This window comes from Hemiscyllium ocellatum, chromosome 29, assembly GCF_020745735.1.
Source record: "Hemiscyllium ocellatum isolate sHemOce1 chromosome 29, sHemOce1.pat.X.cur, whole genome shotgun sequence".
In the NCBI taxonomy this organism is placed as follows: Eukaryota; Metazoa; Chordata; class Chondrichthyes; order Orectolobiformes; family Hemiscylliidae; genus Hemiscyllium; species Hemiscyllium ocellatum.
This window is the reverse complement of record NC_083429.1, coordinates 22,729,874-22,749,255: the sequence shown is the minus strand read 5'-3', so window position 1 is coordinate 22,749,255 and position 19,382 is coordinate 22,729,874. Positions and strand designations below refer to the sequence as shown.

General features: G+C 44.6%; 2 protein-coding genes across 3 annotated transcripts in view; both read left to right on the top strand.

Moving 5' to 3' along the window:
* stt3a (STT3 oligosaccharyltransferase complex catalytic subunit A) overlaps positions 1-797 on the top strand; it is a 42,924-nt gene extending 42,127 nt beyond the window's left edge. The window contains exon 18 of the mRNA XM_060846803.1: positions 505-797. Within this exon, the coding sequence (XP_060702786.1) occupies positions 505-543 (39 nt within the window). The 3' untranslated portion in view covers positions 544-797. The remainder of the gene's footprint in view (positions 1-504) is intronic.
* Positions 798-15,898: 15,101 nt separating this feature from the next.
* Positions 15,899-19,382, top strand: part of chek1 (checkpoint kinase 1) — a 38,232-nt gene continuing 34,748 nt past the window's right edge. For both annotated transcript variants that reach the window (XM_060846895.1, XM_060846894.1), the window contains exons 1-3: positions 15,899-15,950; positions 18,470-18,558; positions 18,739-18,962. In XM_060846895.1, the coding sequence (XP_060702878.1) occupies positions 18,494-18,558; positions 18,739-18,962 (289 nt within the window). In that variant the 5' untranslated portion in view covers positions 15,899-15,950; positions 18,470-18,493. The remainder of the gene's footprint in view (positions 15,951-18,469; positions 18,559-18,738; positions 18,963-19,382) is intronic.

Genomic DNA, 19,382 nt, shown 5'->3' with positions numbered 1-19,382 from the left:
CAAGTTAGTCCACGGCCAAGCCTTCATAAAGTAAGCTTTTTGTAATCCCCACCCAAAAATCTTTAAGGGACAATACTCTAGAAAATTTCTCTCTGACTGACTCCTTCCAGTAACATCATCATCCAAGTATTATCGAAAACATTTTACATGAAACAGTCCCTATCCTGGTTAGGAACCGACCCCAGCTCATTTTTCAAGACGGAGACTTGGCCCATAAGTGCCCTGTTGGCATTGTACTCCAGAGTCTGCTGTTCCTGGGAGGAGGAGTCCAACATCCAGTCTATCTGCAGTCAGATTGCATTTGTATCCTCTGAGCTTCCACAATCTGGTAACCTGGAATAATCTATCAATATTGACACCGTCTGACCGTTTGTTTGTAAAAGTATCTGTTACGTCCTGCAGATGCTGGAAATCTGAAATACAAACAGTATGCTGTTTATTTTAGTGATAGCTCATAAGCCTGAAACATGAGCTCCATGTTAACTCCTCATTATCTCTTCACAGGTGAAAGATTTGGATAACCGAGGGCTCTCAAGAACGTAAAACAAAGAAATGAAGCAGCTATGACTGATAGCAGCACTGAGGCCTTGTCCTGTGAAGAAGAGCTGTATTTTTTTTATATACACTAGTTTGGGAATAAAGGAAGAGATCGGAGAGTTTGTTTACATGTTGCGTTCTGTCTGCAGCAATCTGTCTCAAATGTAAAATTGATTGAGTGATTCACGATGAGTGACCAAAAAGTCATTATGCGGGCTTAAGTTCTATACTGGTCAAATAAAGGGTTCAGTTGGACATTTTGGAACAGTGTGTTTGCTTTTCTTCAGAGGATGCCTGGTTTGATTCTGATCGGTAATTGTTCCTCCTGTTCAAATATTTTCCCACTTCCTCCGCTTGAAACTTCTAATTAGCTTTTGTATTTCAATGGGTACGTCCCTGTCCCTGCACCCCACTGTGCTTGATTGCTCACTCTGTTTTCACCCAACGTCCAGCCATGCTCTAGCACCATGTCATATGCAGCACTCTATGGAGATTAGTTAGTTATTTGGCTGGGGTAGTGTAACAAGATGTTGTGACCTCTCCCAATGCTTATGTCCCAGCATTTTTCAACTGGCTGGTAGCCCAGGATCAAACCTTTGTGATTGTACAGCTCTTTGATATATACACAAAGACCTGGGAAGACTTTAGATTTTATTGCTCTTTAAGCACACACAATTATAAAAACATCATAGAATTTGGAGCACGTTGTCTATTTAGGACAATTTACAGCTTTCCTGTGAAATCCTGTACTAGATATTTGTTCCACATTATGCAAAATGGTCCTGTATTCTGATGCAGCTCTGAGGTTAGTGACTGACCCCGTATGGGTCCCAGATGCTCTCAAGGATTTCAGGCCAGAGGTTATAGGAGGATCACATAGTTGAGGCATTGCTGCTATGTATAATACGCTGCTATACTTACAGAACTGTAGTGTCTGTATTGTAATCCTGATTGACACATTATCAGGGAAAATTTGGACACACAAGGAGGCCATTTGGCACATCAGTTCTGTGCTTGTCAAGAAGAGTTTGCTGACCTAATCCCTATTTCAAACTCAAGGAAAAATGCACATAGGTTAAAGCAGATTGTATTAATCGCAACTGAGTTTTAAAAGTGCAACGAGTGCTTCTTCTTTCCCAACTTTTCGGGCAGAAAATTCTCTCTGGAGTGTAAGAGGTATCCTCAATGCAACTCTAATTGTTTCACTATTTTAAATCAATGCACTATTGGTTATTGATCTTTTGAATTAAGTGCTTTTCTACTCTATTGAGGTTGCTCTTGGTTTCATACATCTCAATTAGTTGCCCCCTCCAGCCCTGTTATGAGCTAAAGGTACATAGTTTAGCTTCTACTGTGTCTTCACTGAACTAGCTGTAAGAAGAATACCTTCAGTGTAAGTGAAATTCACCATAATCTTAAAGGGTGGCAGGCTGTTCTCATAAGAGCTGAAAATGTGTTGCTGGAAAAGCGCAGCAGGTCAGGCAGCATCCAAGGAACAGGAGAATCGACGTTTCGGGCATGAGCCCTTCTCACTTTCTCCTAGAAGATCTTAACCTACTGCGAATCCTCTTGCAAGGATGCCTTCCTTGAAGAAGCTCTAGAAGGGCACATGCCCGAAACGTCGATTCTTCTGCTCCTTGGATGATGCCTGACCTGCTGCGTTTTTCCAGCAACACATTTTCAGCTCTGATGTCCAGCATCTGCAGTCCTCACTTTCTCCTAGACGTTCTCATAAGACAGTGAGGTGATGGCAGTGTTTAACCTGAGGATCGTCACGTCTCAGGATGGCGCCTAACTGGTAACTTAAGCCAGTTCAAGAAATGAATCTATACTGGTGTTTGTAAACAAGCCATCCAGCCAACTGTAAAACAAAGTCACCACTGTCCTACCAGACCTTGGGCTGTTTTCTCATGAGAGAAACACTGGTGGTGGTTTAACCTGAAGGAGACCACACCTCAGGCAAGAGGTGAGGTTGAGAAGGACAGTCCTGCATGGTGACCTCAGTTATTGCAGGAATTGAACCCAGGCTGATGGCATCATTCTGCATCACAAACCAGCTGTCCAACCAACTGATCTCTGCCTCATGGTAGAGATAACTATGTCAAGCCAGGAGAGACATTAGCGTGCTATTACATTTCAATCTCAAAAATCCCCGTTTTTCATTTTTCTTTACAGAAGCTTTGCGACAGATAGTGGTAGCTTGAAGGAAATGTTTTTGCAAGTGGTTTGTGTCCAACTTGAACTGTCACTTTGTTTCTTCCAATTAGGTTTTAATGAAAATGTTGCCAAACAAAGGCAAACTAGCCATTGTGTTTGTGCTGACACTGAGGCTGTAACTGTAACCAGTTGCTCAAAGTCCTGCCTCCCTATGGTCATGCTGCAGGATGGCATCGTAGTATTTCAGCACTGGTGTTGCCATCATTAGTTTGACTTTGGTGAATATTGCAGTTCTGTATCCCTGAATATCATTGGCAGAGAGTGCATGTCATGGTTCATGCGCTGATAACAAATTGAGCAACAGTTTTGCTAAATGGTTGATGAATCCAAAAAGTAGCCATGCTACATGAAACTCCTTTTACATCCATCGGTCACCACATTGCTGCTACAGCTCTCACCTTTCTGGGCAAAGATGTTTTGATGGCAGGACGTGGCCTATCAATTTTTTTTTCTAAAAGACACAAAGTGCATGAATCTTTATTCAAATTTCCACAACCAGGAAGAAAAGAAACACCAGACTGGCCTGTGACAAGCAGTGCCCTTCACATCAAAGGTAATATTGATTGCAAATTCCACCATTTGTGATGGTGGGATTGAAACCTACTTCCACTGAACATTGGGTGAGGTTTTGGATACATGCTCTTGCAATAATTCCACAAGGCCATCACTTCACCTTAAGGCATATCAATTTAATTTTGGACATCTTTAGTTCAACTTCATGTTCTGTCTAGCTGTCACACTAGGTTTGATTGTGGCCAACTATTGCTTCTTTCATTGTGTCTACACATACATAAGTTAGCAAAACATTTACTACAGTTCCACTCAGGAAGATCGCTCACTATCTTGTGTTGCATATGATTGTATTCTTTTGTGGTGGTGGAAATGCCAAATGGCATGTACAATAATCCGTATCGCCCAAATGGTGGACAGAATATCGTTAGAAAGTTACTGTTTTCATCCTGTTTCACTTGCCAATGACTGTCCTTCAATCTAGGGTGGTGAACATTTTTTTGTGTATTTGCAAATTGTAGCAAAATTCCTTCTATGGTTGGCAGAGATCAGTGAAATCTCATCAGAACCTTTGGGTCAATGCACACTCTGCTTCCCAGGCTGTTTCACAGTTACCATACTGCTATTCCATTCTGTAGAAATTGTCACTTTTGAGATTACTGCCTCCTTTTCCACCTCTTCCTTCTGTTTCCTGCTGGACTTCAGGTCAGATGCAATTTTCCTCAGCAGATGCTGAATTGGTCTTACGTTCTCATCTGCTTTGTAATGATATCGTCCAGGAAGGCACCCTTACCCTGTAAACATGTTGCACTCCTCTAGGATCTGTTCTGCTGCAATATTGGCAAATCTCTTTTTGCATGCTGACAGTCCAAAATTTAAACTTGTTCTAGTTTGCCAGCAATCTGGAACTCCAATTGTCTGTCATATTGCATTAGGTTCTCAAAATAGTCTGTCCTTTTGATGTAAGAATCGTGTCATTATATAGGCTGAAGTTTTCAAGTGCTTTACTTTTTGATCGCCATATTGAACCACTTTGCAGAAGTATGTGAAGATTATAATACATGATGCACCAGTATCTATCTGACACTGTGTTGACCTGATGCTCTCTTGCAGTGCTCACTCTAACAGTTACAAACCATTTATCACCTGTTGACCTGACTGAAACCACCTGTTGTATGGTGCAGAATGATTTTGCAGTCCTCAGTTGACGTCTTTCCAGGGACCATCTACATGTGCTTCCTATTAGCCAAACACTTGTGTGCAAAATTATTCTGCTACTCTGAGTGAGAACACTGCTTTCCCTGCATTGGAGTGCTTTTTTTTTCCTTTGTGTGATTCCTCCACAGTATTTGTGATCATTCTACCTTTTTGTGCTGGAATGTCTATCAGCATAATGCAAGGATTTATCTATTCTGACATGAATATGCTCTAGCTACTGATGCACAATTTCAGCAGTTCCACATATACTGACTGCTTTCATGAAAATAAATGACTGCTTTGTTAGCGGCATGGCCTCTGAGGAAAGTGGCAGCAATCAAATTCATTGGTTGTATGGGAATGTTATAGTAATGGGGGATTCAATTGTAAGTTTATAGACGTTTCTGTGGCTGCCTCTAGGTGTTAGCGTCAAGGATAGTACAGGGCATTCTGGAATGGGAGGGTTAACAGTCAGTAGCTGTGGTGCACATGGGTATAGTCGACATGGATTTTAAAAAAGGGATGAGTTCCTAAAAGCAGAGTTAGGAAGAAAATAAGACCTCAAGGGTAGTGATCTTAGGATTATTACTAGTGCCATGTGCTAGTCAAAGTGAATGTAATGGAATATATCAGATAAATACATAGAGAGACGATGTGAGGCTATTATTTTCTGAGACAATGAGACCAGTTCTGGGGAAGGTGGGGCCTGTAGAATTTGAATGGGTAGCTGATCAGGTCAGAACCAGAACTGATGTCCTAAGGGGAGGATTTGAATTGAATTGGCTTTATTGTCAAGTACTCAAATGAGTACAGTGATAAGTTTACAGTTGTCACATTAGGTTTACAGTACCATCTTGGGTACAAAGGTACCTGGGTGCAGATTCGTAAATGCAAATTCTTAGGAAACAAAAATAAAGAAAAAAATGAGCAGCCCAGCATTACAGGTTGTAGGAGTAAATTAGAAAAATAAAGAAGTAAAAAGTTCAGAATATCAGTCTTTCCACTAGTGCAGTTGGAGAGGGTCTAAACTAAAATGGCAGAGGGATAGAAATCCACTCGGAGATAGGAGAGAGAAACAAAGGCAAAATCCAAAGAGAATGGGAAATAAGAAAAATGATAGGCAGAGAATTCCAGAATTCAATAATCATCGTACAAAAAGTGAATAGGATGAAGAATCAATCAGGAATTGAATATTTATCATAAGACCCAAAATCACAAGTTGATAATTAATTATCTTGCAAAATACTCCCCTAAGCTAAAAGCTTTAATCAGAGTAAGGGCTGAATGTGATTCTCATTTCTATTTTGTTTGAGCAAATTTCACGACAACACTGACTTCTTTGATACCGGTTATATCATACTCCTAATCTAATTGCTTACAGTGCTTAACTAAGATTGAAACCAAAAGCATCAAGGGCATTCTTGTGCTTGGCACTCATTCACAATCCACATTCTGACATCCATGACTTGTGTGTCAGTTGGAGAATAAACCTAATGCACCTTTTCGCTGCTGTTAGCTGCACTCTGTGAACTCTGTGGAGCTTGTCCCAAAATGCAGTTGGTATTTTCACAAACTCAGTGACCCCAGGGCAGTGCGAGAGTGTCAGAGGGTGGGGTGAGGGAAATGAAGTCATTTTAGTGTAATAGTAACCAGCAGCAAGGGAAGTTCAATTATTGTCATGTTGTTCCTGAACTCATTTTCTCGAAAGCAAGGGGTGTACTTGATGACCTTGGCGTCTGTCGTTTTTCTTGTTAAGGACTTGGGAAAATGAACAAGTCAGGTATATCCGTCTTACAAGTAGAAACAGTTTTTTGAGTCTGTTAGATAGGCACAGAACTAGTTCATAGCAGAAGAAACCATATCTACGTAATCCAAATTAAGAACTTTTAAGTCCGGTTTAGTATTGACTGCAAGCAGAATTTCTCAGTAAACAGATAAGCATATCCCCTACATCGTACTGCCTAATCAAATGTGTGATTGCTGGTTTAATTTATGTCATAGAATCCCTACAGGGCTGGAAGAGGCCTTTCAGCCCATCGAGTCTGCACTGACCTTCCAATAAGCATCCCACCCAGACCCACCTTGGGTTACTTTTAACCATGGCTGGCCCACCTAGCCTGCACATCCCTGAACACTGGGCAATTTAGCATGGCCAATCCACCTAACCTGCATATCTTTGGACTGTGGGAGAAACCCACACCTACATAGGGAGATTATGCAAACTCCACACAGACAAACACCCGAGGCTAGAATTGAACCCAGATTCCTAACGCTGTGAGGCAGCAGTGCTAACCACTGAGCCACTGTACCACCCTAGGCAAATGAGGAATATTCAACTCTTAGTGGAAATTGTGCTGTACCGTGAACCCATTCTATCACTGAGTCAATGTATTTCTGTTGTTTAATAAAAGTATTGAGAGAGCTAATCACTCAGAAACATGGAAACCAGGAGCAGGAGTAGATGAAGGGCTTTTGCCCAAAACGTCGATTTCCCTGCTCCTCGGATGCTGCCTAACCTGCTGTGCTTTTCCAGCACCACTCTGATCTCCAGCATCAGCAGTCCTCACTTTTGCCTAGGAGTAGGAGTAGGCTCTTCAGCCTTTTGAGTTAGCTCTACCAGTCAATATGATCATGGCTGATCCTGTATTCAATCCCATATCCTCACTTTCTCCCCATTCCGCTACTTCTATAATGTCTAAAAACTGTATCAATCGCTTTCTTGGGTATATTCAGTGATGTGGCCTCCACAGCACTCTGTGGAAGTGAATTTCCTAGGCTGACCACCCTTCGAGTGAAGAAATGAAGTTGATGAATAGCCTATGATCTAGAACTATGCCACAGTGTGGGTACAGCTCCTGTTCCCACTGAGGTACACTTGGAAACTGCCTCCTTACCCTACTCCAGAGGGCAAAACGCAATAGCCAAAATGACCGCTGACAAAAACTGTCAAGAAAACTACTCAGCATGAATCATCAGTAGACAATAAGCCAAGGAGTTGCCTTCAGGCAGAGCACTCACAGAATTGAAGGTATTAATAAGACTTAATTCCTCTGGCCCCATGTGGAACAAAGGCAATACCATTAGTCCTGATCCATTGGAATCTCTTTCACTACAGTCTAAAGGGTGTCACTGATCATTCTCATGAATGATAATCGCACCAGGTCTTTTTTTTTAAGCCAGCTCCATCTTTTTATCCTGTTTGGGAAATGTCCTACCACTTGCTGTGTTGATATACCATATGTGCCACTGAACAGTCCTGTGTAACACTTCTTTATTGATGCTGCTGTCTCTTTAAGGGAGGCCAAGGACCTTAGATTTCACAGTCTAACAATAAAAGGGTAAGCCATTCAGTACTGAAATGAGGAAGAATTTCTTCACCTGTAGAATTCTCTGCCACAGAAAACTGTTGGGGCCAGTTCATTAGATATATCCAAATGGGACATGGCTTTTGTGGCTAAAGAGATCAAGGGGTTTGGAGATAAAGCAGCAATGGACACTGAGATGACATGGTCAGCCATGATCACATTGAATGGTGGCACAGGCTCAAAGGGTTGAATGGCCTACTGCTGCATCTATTTTCTATGTTTTTGCAGACATTATCAAAGTTGTCTAACTTCCTATTTGCTGCTGACTTCCACATCTCACTGGCAAAGATTGCAGTTAGTGTGACGATGGAAATGTCGAGCTGCAACTTCATAGCCACGCTGCTGTTGTTGGAATCTCAATCTCATCAGGTCACTGGAAGACTGATGCAGCATGGTGATTCTTGAGCAGATTGTGATCTCTCCTTAACTCTCTAACAATATCTACAACACATCCAGCAACCTCCTTGTTACTGATACAAAACTATCCAGCATGAAAGCCAATCTTACAATTTACCATTACAATGACTTTCAAATTTTGATAATGCTCCCTTGAAGTATCTTAAAATGTTTTACTGTGTTACAGGCATAATATCAATAGAAGCTGTTGTTGTGTACCACAGAGGAAATGGGTCCATTTACAAAATTTAAAAGGCATGTGTATATGAATAGGAAGGGTTTAGAGGGATATGGGCCAAATACTGGAAAATTGGACTAGATCAGTTTAAGATATGGACCAGTTGTACTGAAGGGTCTGTTTCTGTGCTGTGCATCTCTGACTAAATGGGAGTTGATTGGTTCAGGATATCTGGTCAGCTTGGATGAGGTGAATGGAAGGATCTGTTTCCGTGCTGTACAAGTCTATGACTATGACCTAAAATGTGACATAAATACACTGTGGTCATGTTTATTAATTAGTTAAGGTTTACCAGGCTGCATTCATGTACAGATAGCCATTCAAAGACTGGACTGTTGAATGCCAATTGGGAAAACCACAGATTAATAAATTCAATGTCAATGAAATAATTTTAAAAGGCTGCTTAGGTAACCTTTGCTGACGTATTATGCAACATCCTCAAAATTGTTTTTGGAGTCAGTAGCTGTGCAGTGTCAAATTCCGCTATGTGCTCCCTGCCAATTTCACCAGCTCCTCGTGGATTTCTCTGGCACCACTCTTCGCCTTGTTCAGTGAACAGCAACCCATTAAAAACAAATGAACTCACTTCACCTCCTTCCGACAAGCGCCTGCACTCAAGGAACTCGTTCCCCAGAATGCAACGCTTCCTCTTGAACTCACATGAACTTCCCTGCTGCAAGTGACAGAAGAGTTCACTGATGCTGTGCTGGGTTCAACAGAGTGAACGAACTCACTTCACCCTGGTGAAGTCAGCCAGTGAACCCGTCTCACCCACGCCCACAATCCTCCACTGCAGTCCTCCCAGAACTCACTCATTGGCTGCGTCATCACAATCTTGGCACAGCAGGGACGAAATGAATCAGAATTGAGCACTTTTGGGTGGGGGGGGGGGGGCCGACAAGATGCAGTTATGGGATCACATTACGAATATTGCAGGCAACTTAAATGTCGTCTTTGATTCTCAAACACACCATTATGCTATTTAAGTAGATACAGCTTTGACTATGATTTATGCAGTAACTGTTTAGCAGTGACTGCAACGTATGTAATTTCATCCTTCTTTTGGATAATTTAAAAATAAACAACTTCGTATTAATCTTCAGAGGTTTATTGCTGATCTTGAGCATTTGTTGAGAGGTAAGTAGAATTTTGATGCCTCTCACACCTGTGGATATTCTGAAACCCCTCAATGACTGCTCAAGTGGAGCCGCTGTTTTTTATTTGACAGGCAATTGCAATAAACAACTTGTGCATAGCAAGATCCCACAGACAACAACAGTATGACAAGTTAATTATTTCCAACGGTGTTTCTTGATGGAAGAATGTTAGGCCAGACATCAGGAGAACTCCTTACTCTTTGAATAGTGCCCTGTGATTTTCACTGTCCATTTGAACAGACAGACAGAGCCACAATTCATCCAAACGTTAACACTATTGACAATTCAGCACCACAACAGCACTGCACCAAGTTGTTGCTGTAAATTATACAAGTAACATAAGAAGTGATGGTGATGGATGTAACTATCATCCCTCATCTACCTAGCACCCTAATGCCACACTTTCCTTTATGATAGGGGCTGGGTACGCTGTCAGATGTTTAAATCTCAAAACACACTGATTTGGACCAGGCCAGCTTCCCTCAAAGTATTTTAAGAAGGTAGCCTCAACCCTAACCTTTTCTTATTTTTAGCACTTATGAAGTGGAAATTCCAGGTGTGATGCAGCTGGTCAAACCACTCAGCTTTAAGCAACACAGAACTTATTTAAACATTAACGGTGAAACACAAACAAAAGGCAATGGAACTTAGAAGAACTTACTTACTGGAAAACTTAACTGACCTGATTCAGCAATTTAACTAAGGAACTGTTCTAATCTAGTAACATTCCTTAAACACACCCTTGGCAAAAGGGTAAATTGAAACACAGATTCTGAGGGAACAACATTCAAAGAGATTTCAGAGAGAAAGTCAGTCAGGAATCATCTGTTGAAGTTTGCTGAAGTCCTTTCCTGGACTGCAGCATCCTGTGACTGCCACAGCTAAACCAAACTAGAGAAAACCTGAACTGGGAAAACTGGCCATTGTTAAACCCAACTCTTTCTAGACCCCTCGGCATCTCTGCCTTTATGGCCTCTCTTTAAAAAAAAAGCTGAAAATGTGTTGCTGGAAAAGCACAGCAGGTCAGGCAGCATCCAAAGAGCAGGAGAATCGACGTTTCGGGCATGAGCCCTTCTTCAGGAATTCCTGAAGAAGGGCTCATGCCCGAAACGTCGATTCTCCTGCTCTTTGGATGCTGCCTGACCTGCTGTGCTTTTCCAGCAACACATTTTCAGCTCTTACCTCCAGCATCTGCAGTCCTCACTTTTTCTAAACTCAAGGACAAAATAACCTTGTTAAAGTGACAACATTGTCACAACACTGACTGACTGCTGCAAAACAGGGAGGTAGATTCCCACTGATTCTATCTACCAGTGGATTAATAGATTCTTGGACAGGAATCATCACATAAAGCAAAGGATGATGACAGCACAGAAACAGGCCATTTGGCCCACCATGCCTATACTGACCATGATACCATTCCAACCGAAACCTCTCTGCTTGCAGATGGTCCGTATCCATATATTATCTGCCTGTTCATGTGTCTGCCTAAATGCCTTTTAAACACTGCTATCATAACTGCTTAGCCACCTCCCCTGGCAGTGCAGACCAGCCTCCGTGTAAAAAAAAACTTGCCTCACATTATCTCACCTTAAACCTTTGCCTCCAGTACTTGACATTTCCACCTTGAGGGAAGAGAGTCTGACTATTCACCCTGTCCATGCCTCTTCCTATTTTGTATACTATTAGGTTCCCCCTCAGCCTCTGGTACTCTAGCGAAAACAATCCAAGTTTGTCCAGTCTCTCCTTTTAACCAATACACTCCAATCCAGGCAACATTCTGGTAAATCTCTTCTGCACCTTCTCCAAAGCTCCTGCCCAGGAATCTTCAGCACAGAAGACATCTAAAGTTTTGTAAGAATCTTTAATACAATTAAGTTTGGAAGTAGGATTTCTCAAACTGCTTGAAATATGTGGGCCAATAAATTTAAAATTTAGCTGAAATCAAGTCTCTGGTAGGGCAGGAAACATGAGGCTTTAAAGAATAAAAGAGCTGGAAGGACAGGGCTAAAGGGAATGGTAAGTCCATAACCTGATTTCACCTTCTTAAAGTTGACAGAATTTCATTCCTAACTTTTCCCTGACCTAATGGAAGGTCCTCAGCCTGAAACATTGGGCTGGATTTTCAAGGAGTTAGAGATACTCTGTGGAGGAGTACACATAACACGGAGGACCCATTTCCAGGATTCCTGACTCCATTCCAACACCAAGAATCTACACCAGTACTGCTTAAGGACTGATCCTAGTTATGGACCTGAACTCTGGCCTTCTAGACTCTATAAGTAATGGTAGGCATGCCTTTGTTGACACCAGTTTCCATGGATTCATCCTCAGTTTAAAATGACTCGTGGATTACATCAGATATGTAGTGACTATATTGTCTGGATGACGGAACCAATTTTCAAAATGCCATTCCTGTGTTGACCCTGTGATCATGCCCAGCAATTCCCCTATTCCATGCCCCAAAACATCAAGGTGGGACTTTTTAAACAGTGTGTCTTGGTCCTCAGCAACATCTACAGCTGCATCAGAACTTTCTGAGACCAGGAGCCTTTGCTGTCGTTAGCATCCGCAGTTGGAATACAGTCTGTTGGCCCTTCCTGGAGAAAGTGAGGACTGCAGATGCTGGAGATCAGAGCTGAAAATGTGTTCCTGGAAAAGCGCAGCAGGTCAGGAAGCATCCAAGGAACAGGAGAGTCGATGTTTTGGGCATAAGCCCTTCATCAGGAATGAGGAAAATGTGTCCAGCAGGCTAAGATAAAAGGTAGGGAGGAGGGGCGTTGGAAATACGATAGGTGGAAGGAGGTCAAGGTGAGGGTGATAGGCCGGAGTGGGAGTGGGGGTGTGGGGCGGAGAGGTCAGGAAGAAGATTGTAGATGATGAAGGCAGTGCTGAGTTTGAGGGACTTGACTGAGACAAGGTGGGGGGAGGGGAAATGAGGAAACTGGAGAAATCCGAGTTCATTCCTTGTGGTTGGAGGGTTCCTAGGCGGAAGATGAAGCAGTCTTCTTCCAGCCGTCGTGTCGCTATGGCCTGGCGATGGAGGAGTCCAAGGACCTGCATGTCCTTGGTGGAGTGGGAGGGGGATTTGAAGTGTTGAGCCACGGGCTGGTTGGGTTGGTTGGTCCGGGTGTCCCAGAGGTGTTCTCTGAAACGTTCCGCAAGTAGGTGGCCTGTCTCCCCAATATAGAGGAGGCCACATCGGGTGCAGCAGATGCAAAACTTGCGCCCACACCTCCCCCCTTACTTCCCTCCAAGACCCCAAGGGATCCTTCCATATCCGCCACAAATTCACCTGCACCTCCACACACATCATTTACTGCATCCGCTGATTGATTATGTCACTTCTGCACCCATCATGGCCACTCCCACAGGCACTTCTGCCCCTCAATTCTTCATGTATCACACATGACATCACTTCCGCCTCTCACATCATCGCTGATGTCACACGCACAATCTCCTCCGCCACCCCTACTGCCATGTCAGCCACCACTTCCTCCCCCACCAACGCCCCCCACAGATCCCACTGTCACTATTCCTGGCCCCCAGAACCCTGAGGGGAACACCACCCCTGCTCATGACTCCACCCCCATTCCCCCCACCATCACACCCACTCCAGTTACCGGCTCCGCCCCCACTCCCAGCTCCACACCCACACCAGATCCCAGCTCCCAGCCCTGCCGAGTTTTCACCATCCCTCCAGACATCCCCCTCACTGAGGACAAACGATCAGTCCTCAGCAAAGGACTCACCTTCATTCCCCTTCGTCCACGCATCAATGAATTTAATAGACGCCGTGACGTTGAACACCTCTTCCGCCGCCTCCGCCTCTGAGCTTACTTTCACAATCAGGACTCCCGCCCACATTCTGAGGATCCCTTCACCCACCTCCAACACACTGCATCCACCTGGACACCCCGCACTGGCCTGTTACCTGCCCTCGACTTCTTCATTTCCAACTGCCGCCGGGACATTAACCACCTCAACTTGTCTACCCCCCTCCCCCACTCCAACCTCTCACCCTCAACGCGCAGCCCTCCGTTCCCTCTGCTCCAATCCCGACCTCACCATCAAGCCAGCGGATAAAGGGGGTGCAGTGGTAGTCTGGCGCACTGATCTCTACACCGCTGAAGCCAAACGCCAACTCGAGGACATCTCTTCCTACCACCCCCTCGACCATGACCCCCACCCCCCATCACCAAACCATCATCGCCCAGACCATACAGAACCTTATCACCTCAGGAGATCTCCCACCCACAGCTTTCAACCTCAGTCCGGGAATCCCGCACTGCCCGGTTCTACCTCCTTCCCAAGATCCACAAGCCCGACCACCCTGGCCGACCCATTGTCTCAGCATGCTCCTGCCCCACTGAACCCATTTCTACCTACCTTGACACTGTCCCATCCCCCCTAGTCCAGGAACTCCCCACATACGTTTGAGACACCACACAAGCCTTCCACCTCCTCCAAGACTTCCGTTTCTCCGGTCCCCAACGCCTCATCTTCACCATGGATATCCAATCCCTCTACACCTTCATCCGCCATGACCAGGGCCTCCAAGCCTTCCGTGTTTTCCTCTCCCGACATCCCCAACAGTACCCTTCCACCGACACTCTCATTCGTTTGGCCGAACTGGTCCTCACCCTTAACAATTTCTCCTTCGAATCCTCCCACTTCCTCCAGACCAAAGGGGTAGCCATGGGCACATCTTTGGGCCCGAGCTATGCCTGTCTCTTTGTTGGCTGCATAGAACAGTCGATCTTCCGTAATTACACCTGCACCATTCCCCACCTCTTCCTCCACTACATTGATGACTGCATTGGCGCCACCTTGTGCTTCCATGAGGAGGTTGAGCAATTCATCAATCCCACCAACACATTCCATCCTGAACTTAAAATTTACCTGGACCATCTCTGACACCTCCCTCCCCTTCCTGGACCCCTCCATCTCCATTAATGATGACCGACTTGACACTGGCATTTTTTTTTAACAAACCCACCGATTCCCACAGCTACCTAGATTACACCTCTTCCCACCCTATGTCTTGCAAAAGTGCCATCCCGTATTCCCAACTCCTCTGCCTCCGCCGTATCTGCTCCCAGGAGGACCAGTTCCACCACAGAACACAAAGATGGCCTCCTTCTTTGGAGATTGCAATTTTGCTTCCCATGTGGTTAAAGATGCCCTTCAACGCATCTCGTCCACATCCGCGACTCCGCCCTCAGACCCCACCCCTCCAACCGTAACAAGGACAGAACGCCCCTGGTGCTCACCTTCCACCCTACAAACCTTCGCATAAACCACATTATCCACCGACATTTCCACCACCTCCAAAAAGACCCCACCATCAGGGATATATTTCCCTTCCCACCCCTTTCCGCAAAGACCGTTCCCTCCGTGACTACCTGGTCAGGTCCACGCCCCCCTACGACCCACCCTCCCATCCTGGCACCCTCCCCTGCCACCGCAGGAATTGCAAAACCTGCACCCACACCTCCTCCCTCACCTCTATCCAAGGCCCTAAAGGAGCCTTCCACATCCATGAAAGTTTTACCTACACATCCACCAATATCATTTATTGCATCCGTTGCTCCCAATGCCATCTCCTCTACATTGGGGAGACCAGAGGCCTCCTAGCAGACTGCTTTAGGGAACGTCTCCAGGACACCCACACCAATCAACCACACCACCCTGTGGCCCAACATTTCAACTCCCCCTCCCACTCTGCCGAGGACATGGAGGTCCTGGGCCGCCTCCACCACCAGACACCTGGAGGAAGAACGCTTTATCTTCTGCCTTGGAACACTTCAACCCAGGGCATCAATGTGGACTTCAACAGTTTCCTCATTTCCCCTTCCCCCACCTTACCCTAGTTCTAAACTTCCAGCTCCCCATGACTTGTCCAGATTTGTCCTGCCTGCCTATCTCCTTTTCCACCTATCCACTCCACCCTCTCCTCCCTGACCTATCACCTTCCTCTCCTCCCCTACTCACCTATTGTACTCTATGCTACTCTCTCCCCACCCCCCTCTAGCTTATCTCTCCACCCTTCAGTCTCACTGCCTTTATTCCTGATGAAGGGCTTTTGCCCGAAACGTCGATTTCACTGCACTTTGGATGCTGCCTGAACTGCTGTGCTCTTCCAGCACCACTGATCCACCCCTGTTTTGAATCTCCCGCCGCAGTGACGTCACGGCCAGGCCCGCGCAACCGTCGGCGCGATGACGTCACGTATGAGTGTTGTGGGCACGCGGTGCGCGATGACGTCAGTTGTGCGTGCTGGAGTCACGCAAGGCGCGAAAATTCATGGAGAGACGGAGAGCTCGAGAGAGAGTGAGTGAGAGAGATGGAGGGAGGGAGAGAATGAGAGAAATGGTGTGAGTTTTGTGAGAGAGGGAGGAGAGATCGTGCGGAAGGAAGGATTGTGAGAAAGTTGTGAGGGAGGGACAGTGTGGAAGGGGAGTGTGTGGGGGAGAGAAGGAGTGAGTGTGAGACTGGAGGTGGGGGTGGGAGTGAGTGAATGTAAGAGTGGTCAATAGAGTGAGAGTAACGGGTGGCTGCTGCAGAGCCACAGAGGGAGATGGCAGCGTGCCTGACCCACAGGATCCTCCACTGGGCAGTGGGGATGGTACACCGAGGGTGGGCAGGAGTGGCAGACCGGATTTATAGAGGGGAGAGGGGGTAAGGGTTGGTGGGTGTGTCGGGTAGTGTTGGTGTCCAGATTGGGGGATGGGAGAGCCTTTGGGAGGAGAGATGAGGGTCCTCATTTGTAAGGAGAGAGAGTTCTAGATGGAATATGTGAGGCAGAGAGTCCTAGTCTGGGTACAGACTTGGTGAGCGGGTCCTAGTTTTGTGGGATTTGGGATGGAAATTCCTGTTTCTGGTATTGTGGTAATGTGAGGGTGATGAAGTCTACATGGGCGACTGTCCTGGTTTGTAGAATCATCTCTTGTGGGGGGGGGTCAGGGATGGGGGGAGGTGGAATGGAAAGTTTTGGTTTTGGGGTGTTGCTGGTGCTCAGGATGGGTTCAGTGAGCTTGCTCTTGCTGTCTGGTTGGGTTTACAATGACATTGTCTGGGCTGATGCTGTACTAAACCCACACGACATTTTAGCAAGGGAAGGTACCTACACAAATGTGTTGATAAGAGCGTTCAAAAATTAATGTTGTGAGAGGATCTCATTTGTTTGACACAGTGATAGAGTGTTGAGCAAGGAAAATATTAACTAGTGTTACTGTGTATGAGATGTACTCCAACATCTTGGGCTGAAGAAATTTCAATAGTAAGGGCATATTGTCAGAAGTTAACATATGGTCTACAGGATAGATTACGCTGAATTGATCAAGAATAGGCAGTTCTTTCCAGAATTCTATTGCTGAGAATTGGTTGTTGCACTCAATTTTTTTGTTGTGAGGAGTTTCAGTAGTTGTTTTTGCACATTTTGTATTGAGAATCATGAGCTCAGTAATAGAGGATATAGTTGCAGGATAGTTGTTGGCTACTTGCTTGACTTTGGCCATTTGGAATTGGTGTTCTCCCGCTCAGGGTCTTTAATGCCTTATATCAGTAAGGATCAGTAAGGAAGAAACGCATGAATTGTGAACTATTATTAGAGTGGTTTTTCTGCTTTGTGCTTTGAACCTCTGGTGAGTTGGGTTGCTGTCAATTATTCTATTTCTGTTTTACCATCTTTAACAAGCTAATGATTGTTGATTTGTAGTCCATGTGATATCTTGTTTGGGATGCTGCTAATGCAGATCTTGTGGTGGCGCACATTACATTAAAGCAGGCTAAAATATCTAATGGAGGATTATGGGTAGTGATTGGAAGCATGGTCAGAGAGATAGTTTTGTTGAGGAGATGTTTAAATGTGGGTGAGAAGCTGTTACTTATCACTAAACAGGATTGTGATAAACACTGGCCCAGAAGCTTGACAACAGTACCTGGGCCTAGCACTGTAACTCTTTGACAAGAAAAACTGTAAGAACAATTCTGAAGGAAATGGGTTTTCAATTGATCAAAACAGAAGTTCGTGCTGAAGCACCTCATGAATATATCTCAAGAAAATGAACATTACTGCACTTGCTGTAAAACTCAACATAAACTCAAAAACGTGTGCCCAAAATGCATTGCTCCTTTTAAGGTTTCCTCTGCTCCCATGAGCTGGAGCACAGGAATCTAAACTGGAAGAGTGCCCATAATATGTATTTGTCATTATCTTTGGAAGTCTTTGCCTTGATCTAACATTACAGGAGGTAAAGTACCTCATATCCAGTTGCCTGAAAAATTGTTCGAAAGCCAGATGTTTTCTCCAGCCAGCAGAACAAGATGAATGGAAGAAAGAAAAGCATAATTTCAAATTTTTTGGAATACAGCATGTGGCTATATAGGTACCTATTTAAATAACGTCATTGTAAACACCAAACAGTGCTTTTGGTGCCCTCATTCTGAAGACTAAATATTAAATAAAGGAATTAAATGTGAGGAATTTGTGTCACAGAATATTTTGCACGTTAGTACAGGAGAGATTACTGACCTCAGAATTAAAAGATAGAAGAACCTCAGGCCTGTTTGGTCACTTGAAAGTAAAATGGTTACCTTTATCACCTACCGATTCTCAACTGATCCAGCAGGTATTCCAAATGCTGCCGTCATCCAGGCCCCAGTGACGGTGATGTTAGACATCATAATATCCAGCTCCACATGAAATGATTGGGTGCTTGAGGTTAGCACCCTGAGGAGTTTTATTTGGAGGTGACAGAAGAAGCGTTAAATCATTCCAAGTGAGGTTAATTCTTTTTCCTAATTTATTCTTTTCTTTAGTATTGATGAATAACTTTCTTTATTTTCAGTATTCCTGGTGATTGCCTGGGAAGATGGCAGTTCCGTTTGTAGAGGATTGGGATCTGGTGCAAACACTAGGTGAAGGAGCATATGGCGAGTGAGTGTCAACTGCTTATTCGTGTGATTTGGAATTACAATAGGATCTCTTTTTAAATTGGCTAAAAATGAAACATGCTGAAAAGTTACCTGTTTCTTTGAATATTTCTTAATTAGGTGCAGTACTGTTGACGTTCTTTTTCACGGTGCTGTAGCCTGAGCAGGTTTTGTTTGCCTTTAGGGTGCAATTGGCTGTGAATCGGAGAACAGAGGAGGCGGTTGCAGTGAAGAAAGTGGACACTGCGCGTGCTCTTGACTGTCCTGAGAACATCAAGAAGGAAATTTGCATCAATAAGATGTTGAGCCACCCAAATATTGTCCGTTTTTACGGACATCGTCGTGAAGGCAGCATCCAGTACTTGTTTCTGGAGTATTGCAGTGGAGGAGAACTCTTTGATCGAATAGGTAGGAACTTTATATAAACTTTGACATGGCAGGAAGTCTGAAAGCTTACAATTTAATAGCACCTTTTAATATGGTAAAATATCTCAGTGATCCATATTCAAACAAAATTTGACAATGTCTCAGCAATTATTAGGGCATGGAACCAAAAGTGTGGTGAGAGAGGTAAATTTTTAAAGAAGGAGTAAGGGGTCTGGGATGAAACTCTGTAGTTTGGGGGTGGTTCTCTCAATAGGCCAGATGGCTGGTTTGTGATGCAGAGTGATAGCAATGGCGTGGGTTCACTTCCCACACTGGCTGATGTTACCATGAAGGATTCTCCTTCTCAAACTCTCCCTCACCCAATGGGGCGAGGCCGTCGGGTTAAACCACCACCAGTCATCATCTCTGTAATGAGAGAGCAGGCCTATGGTCCTCTGAGAC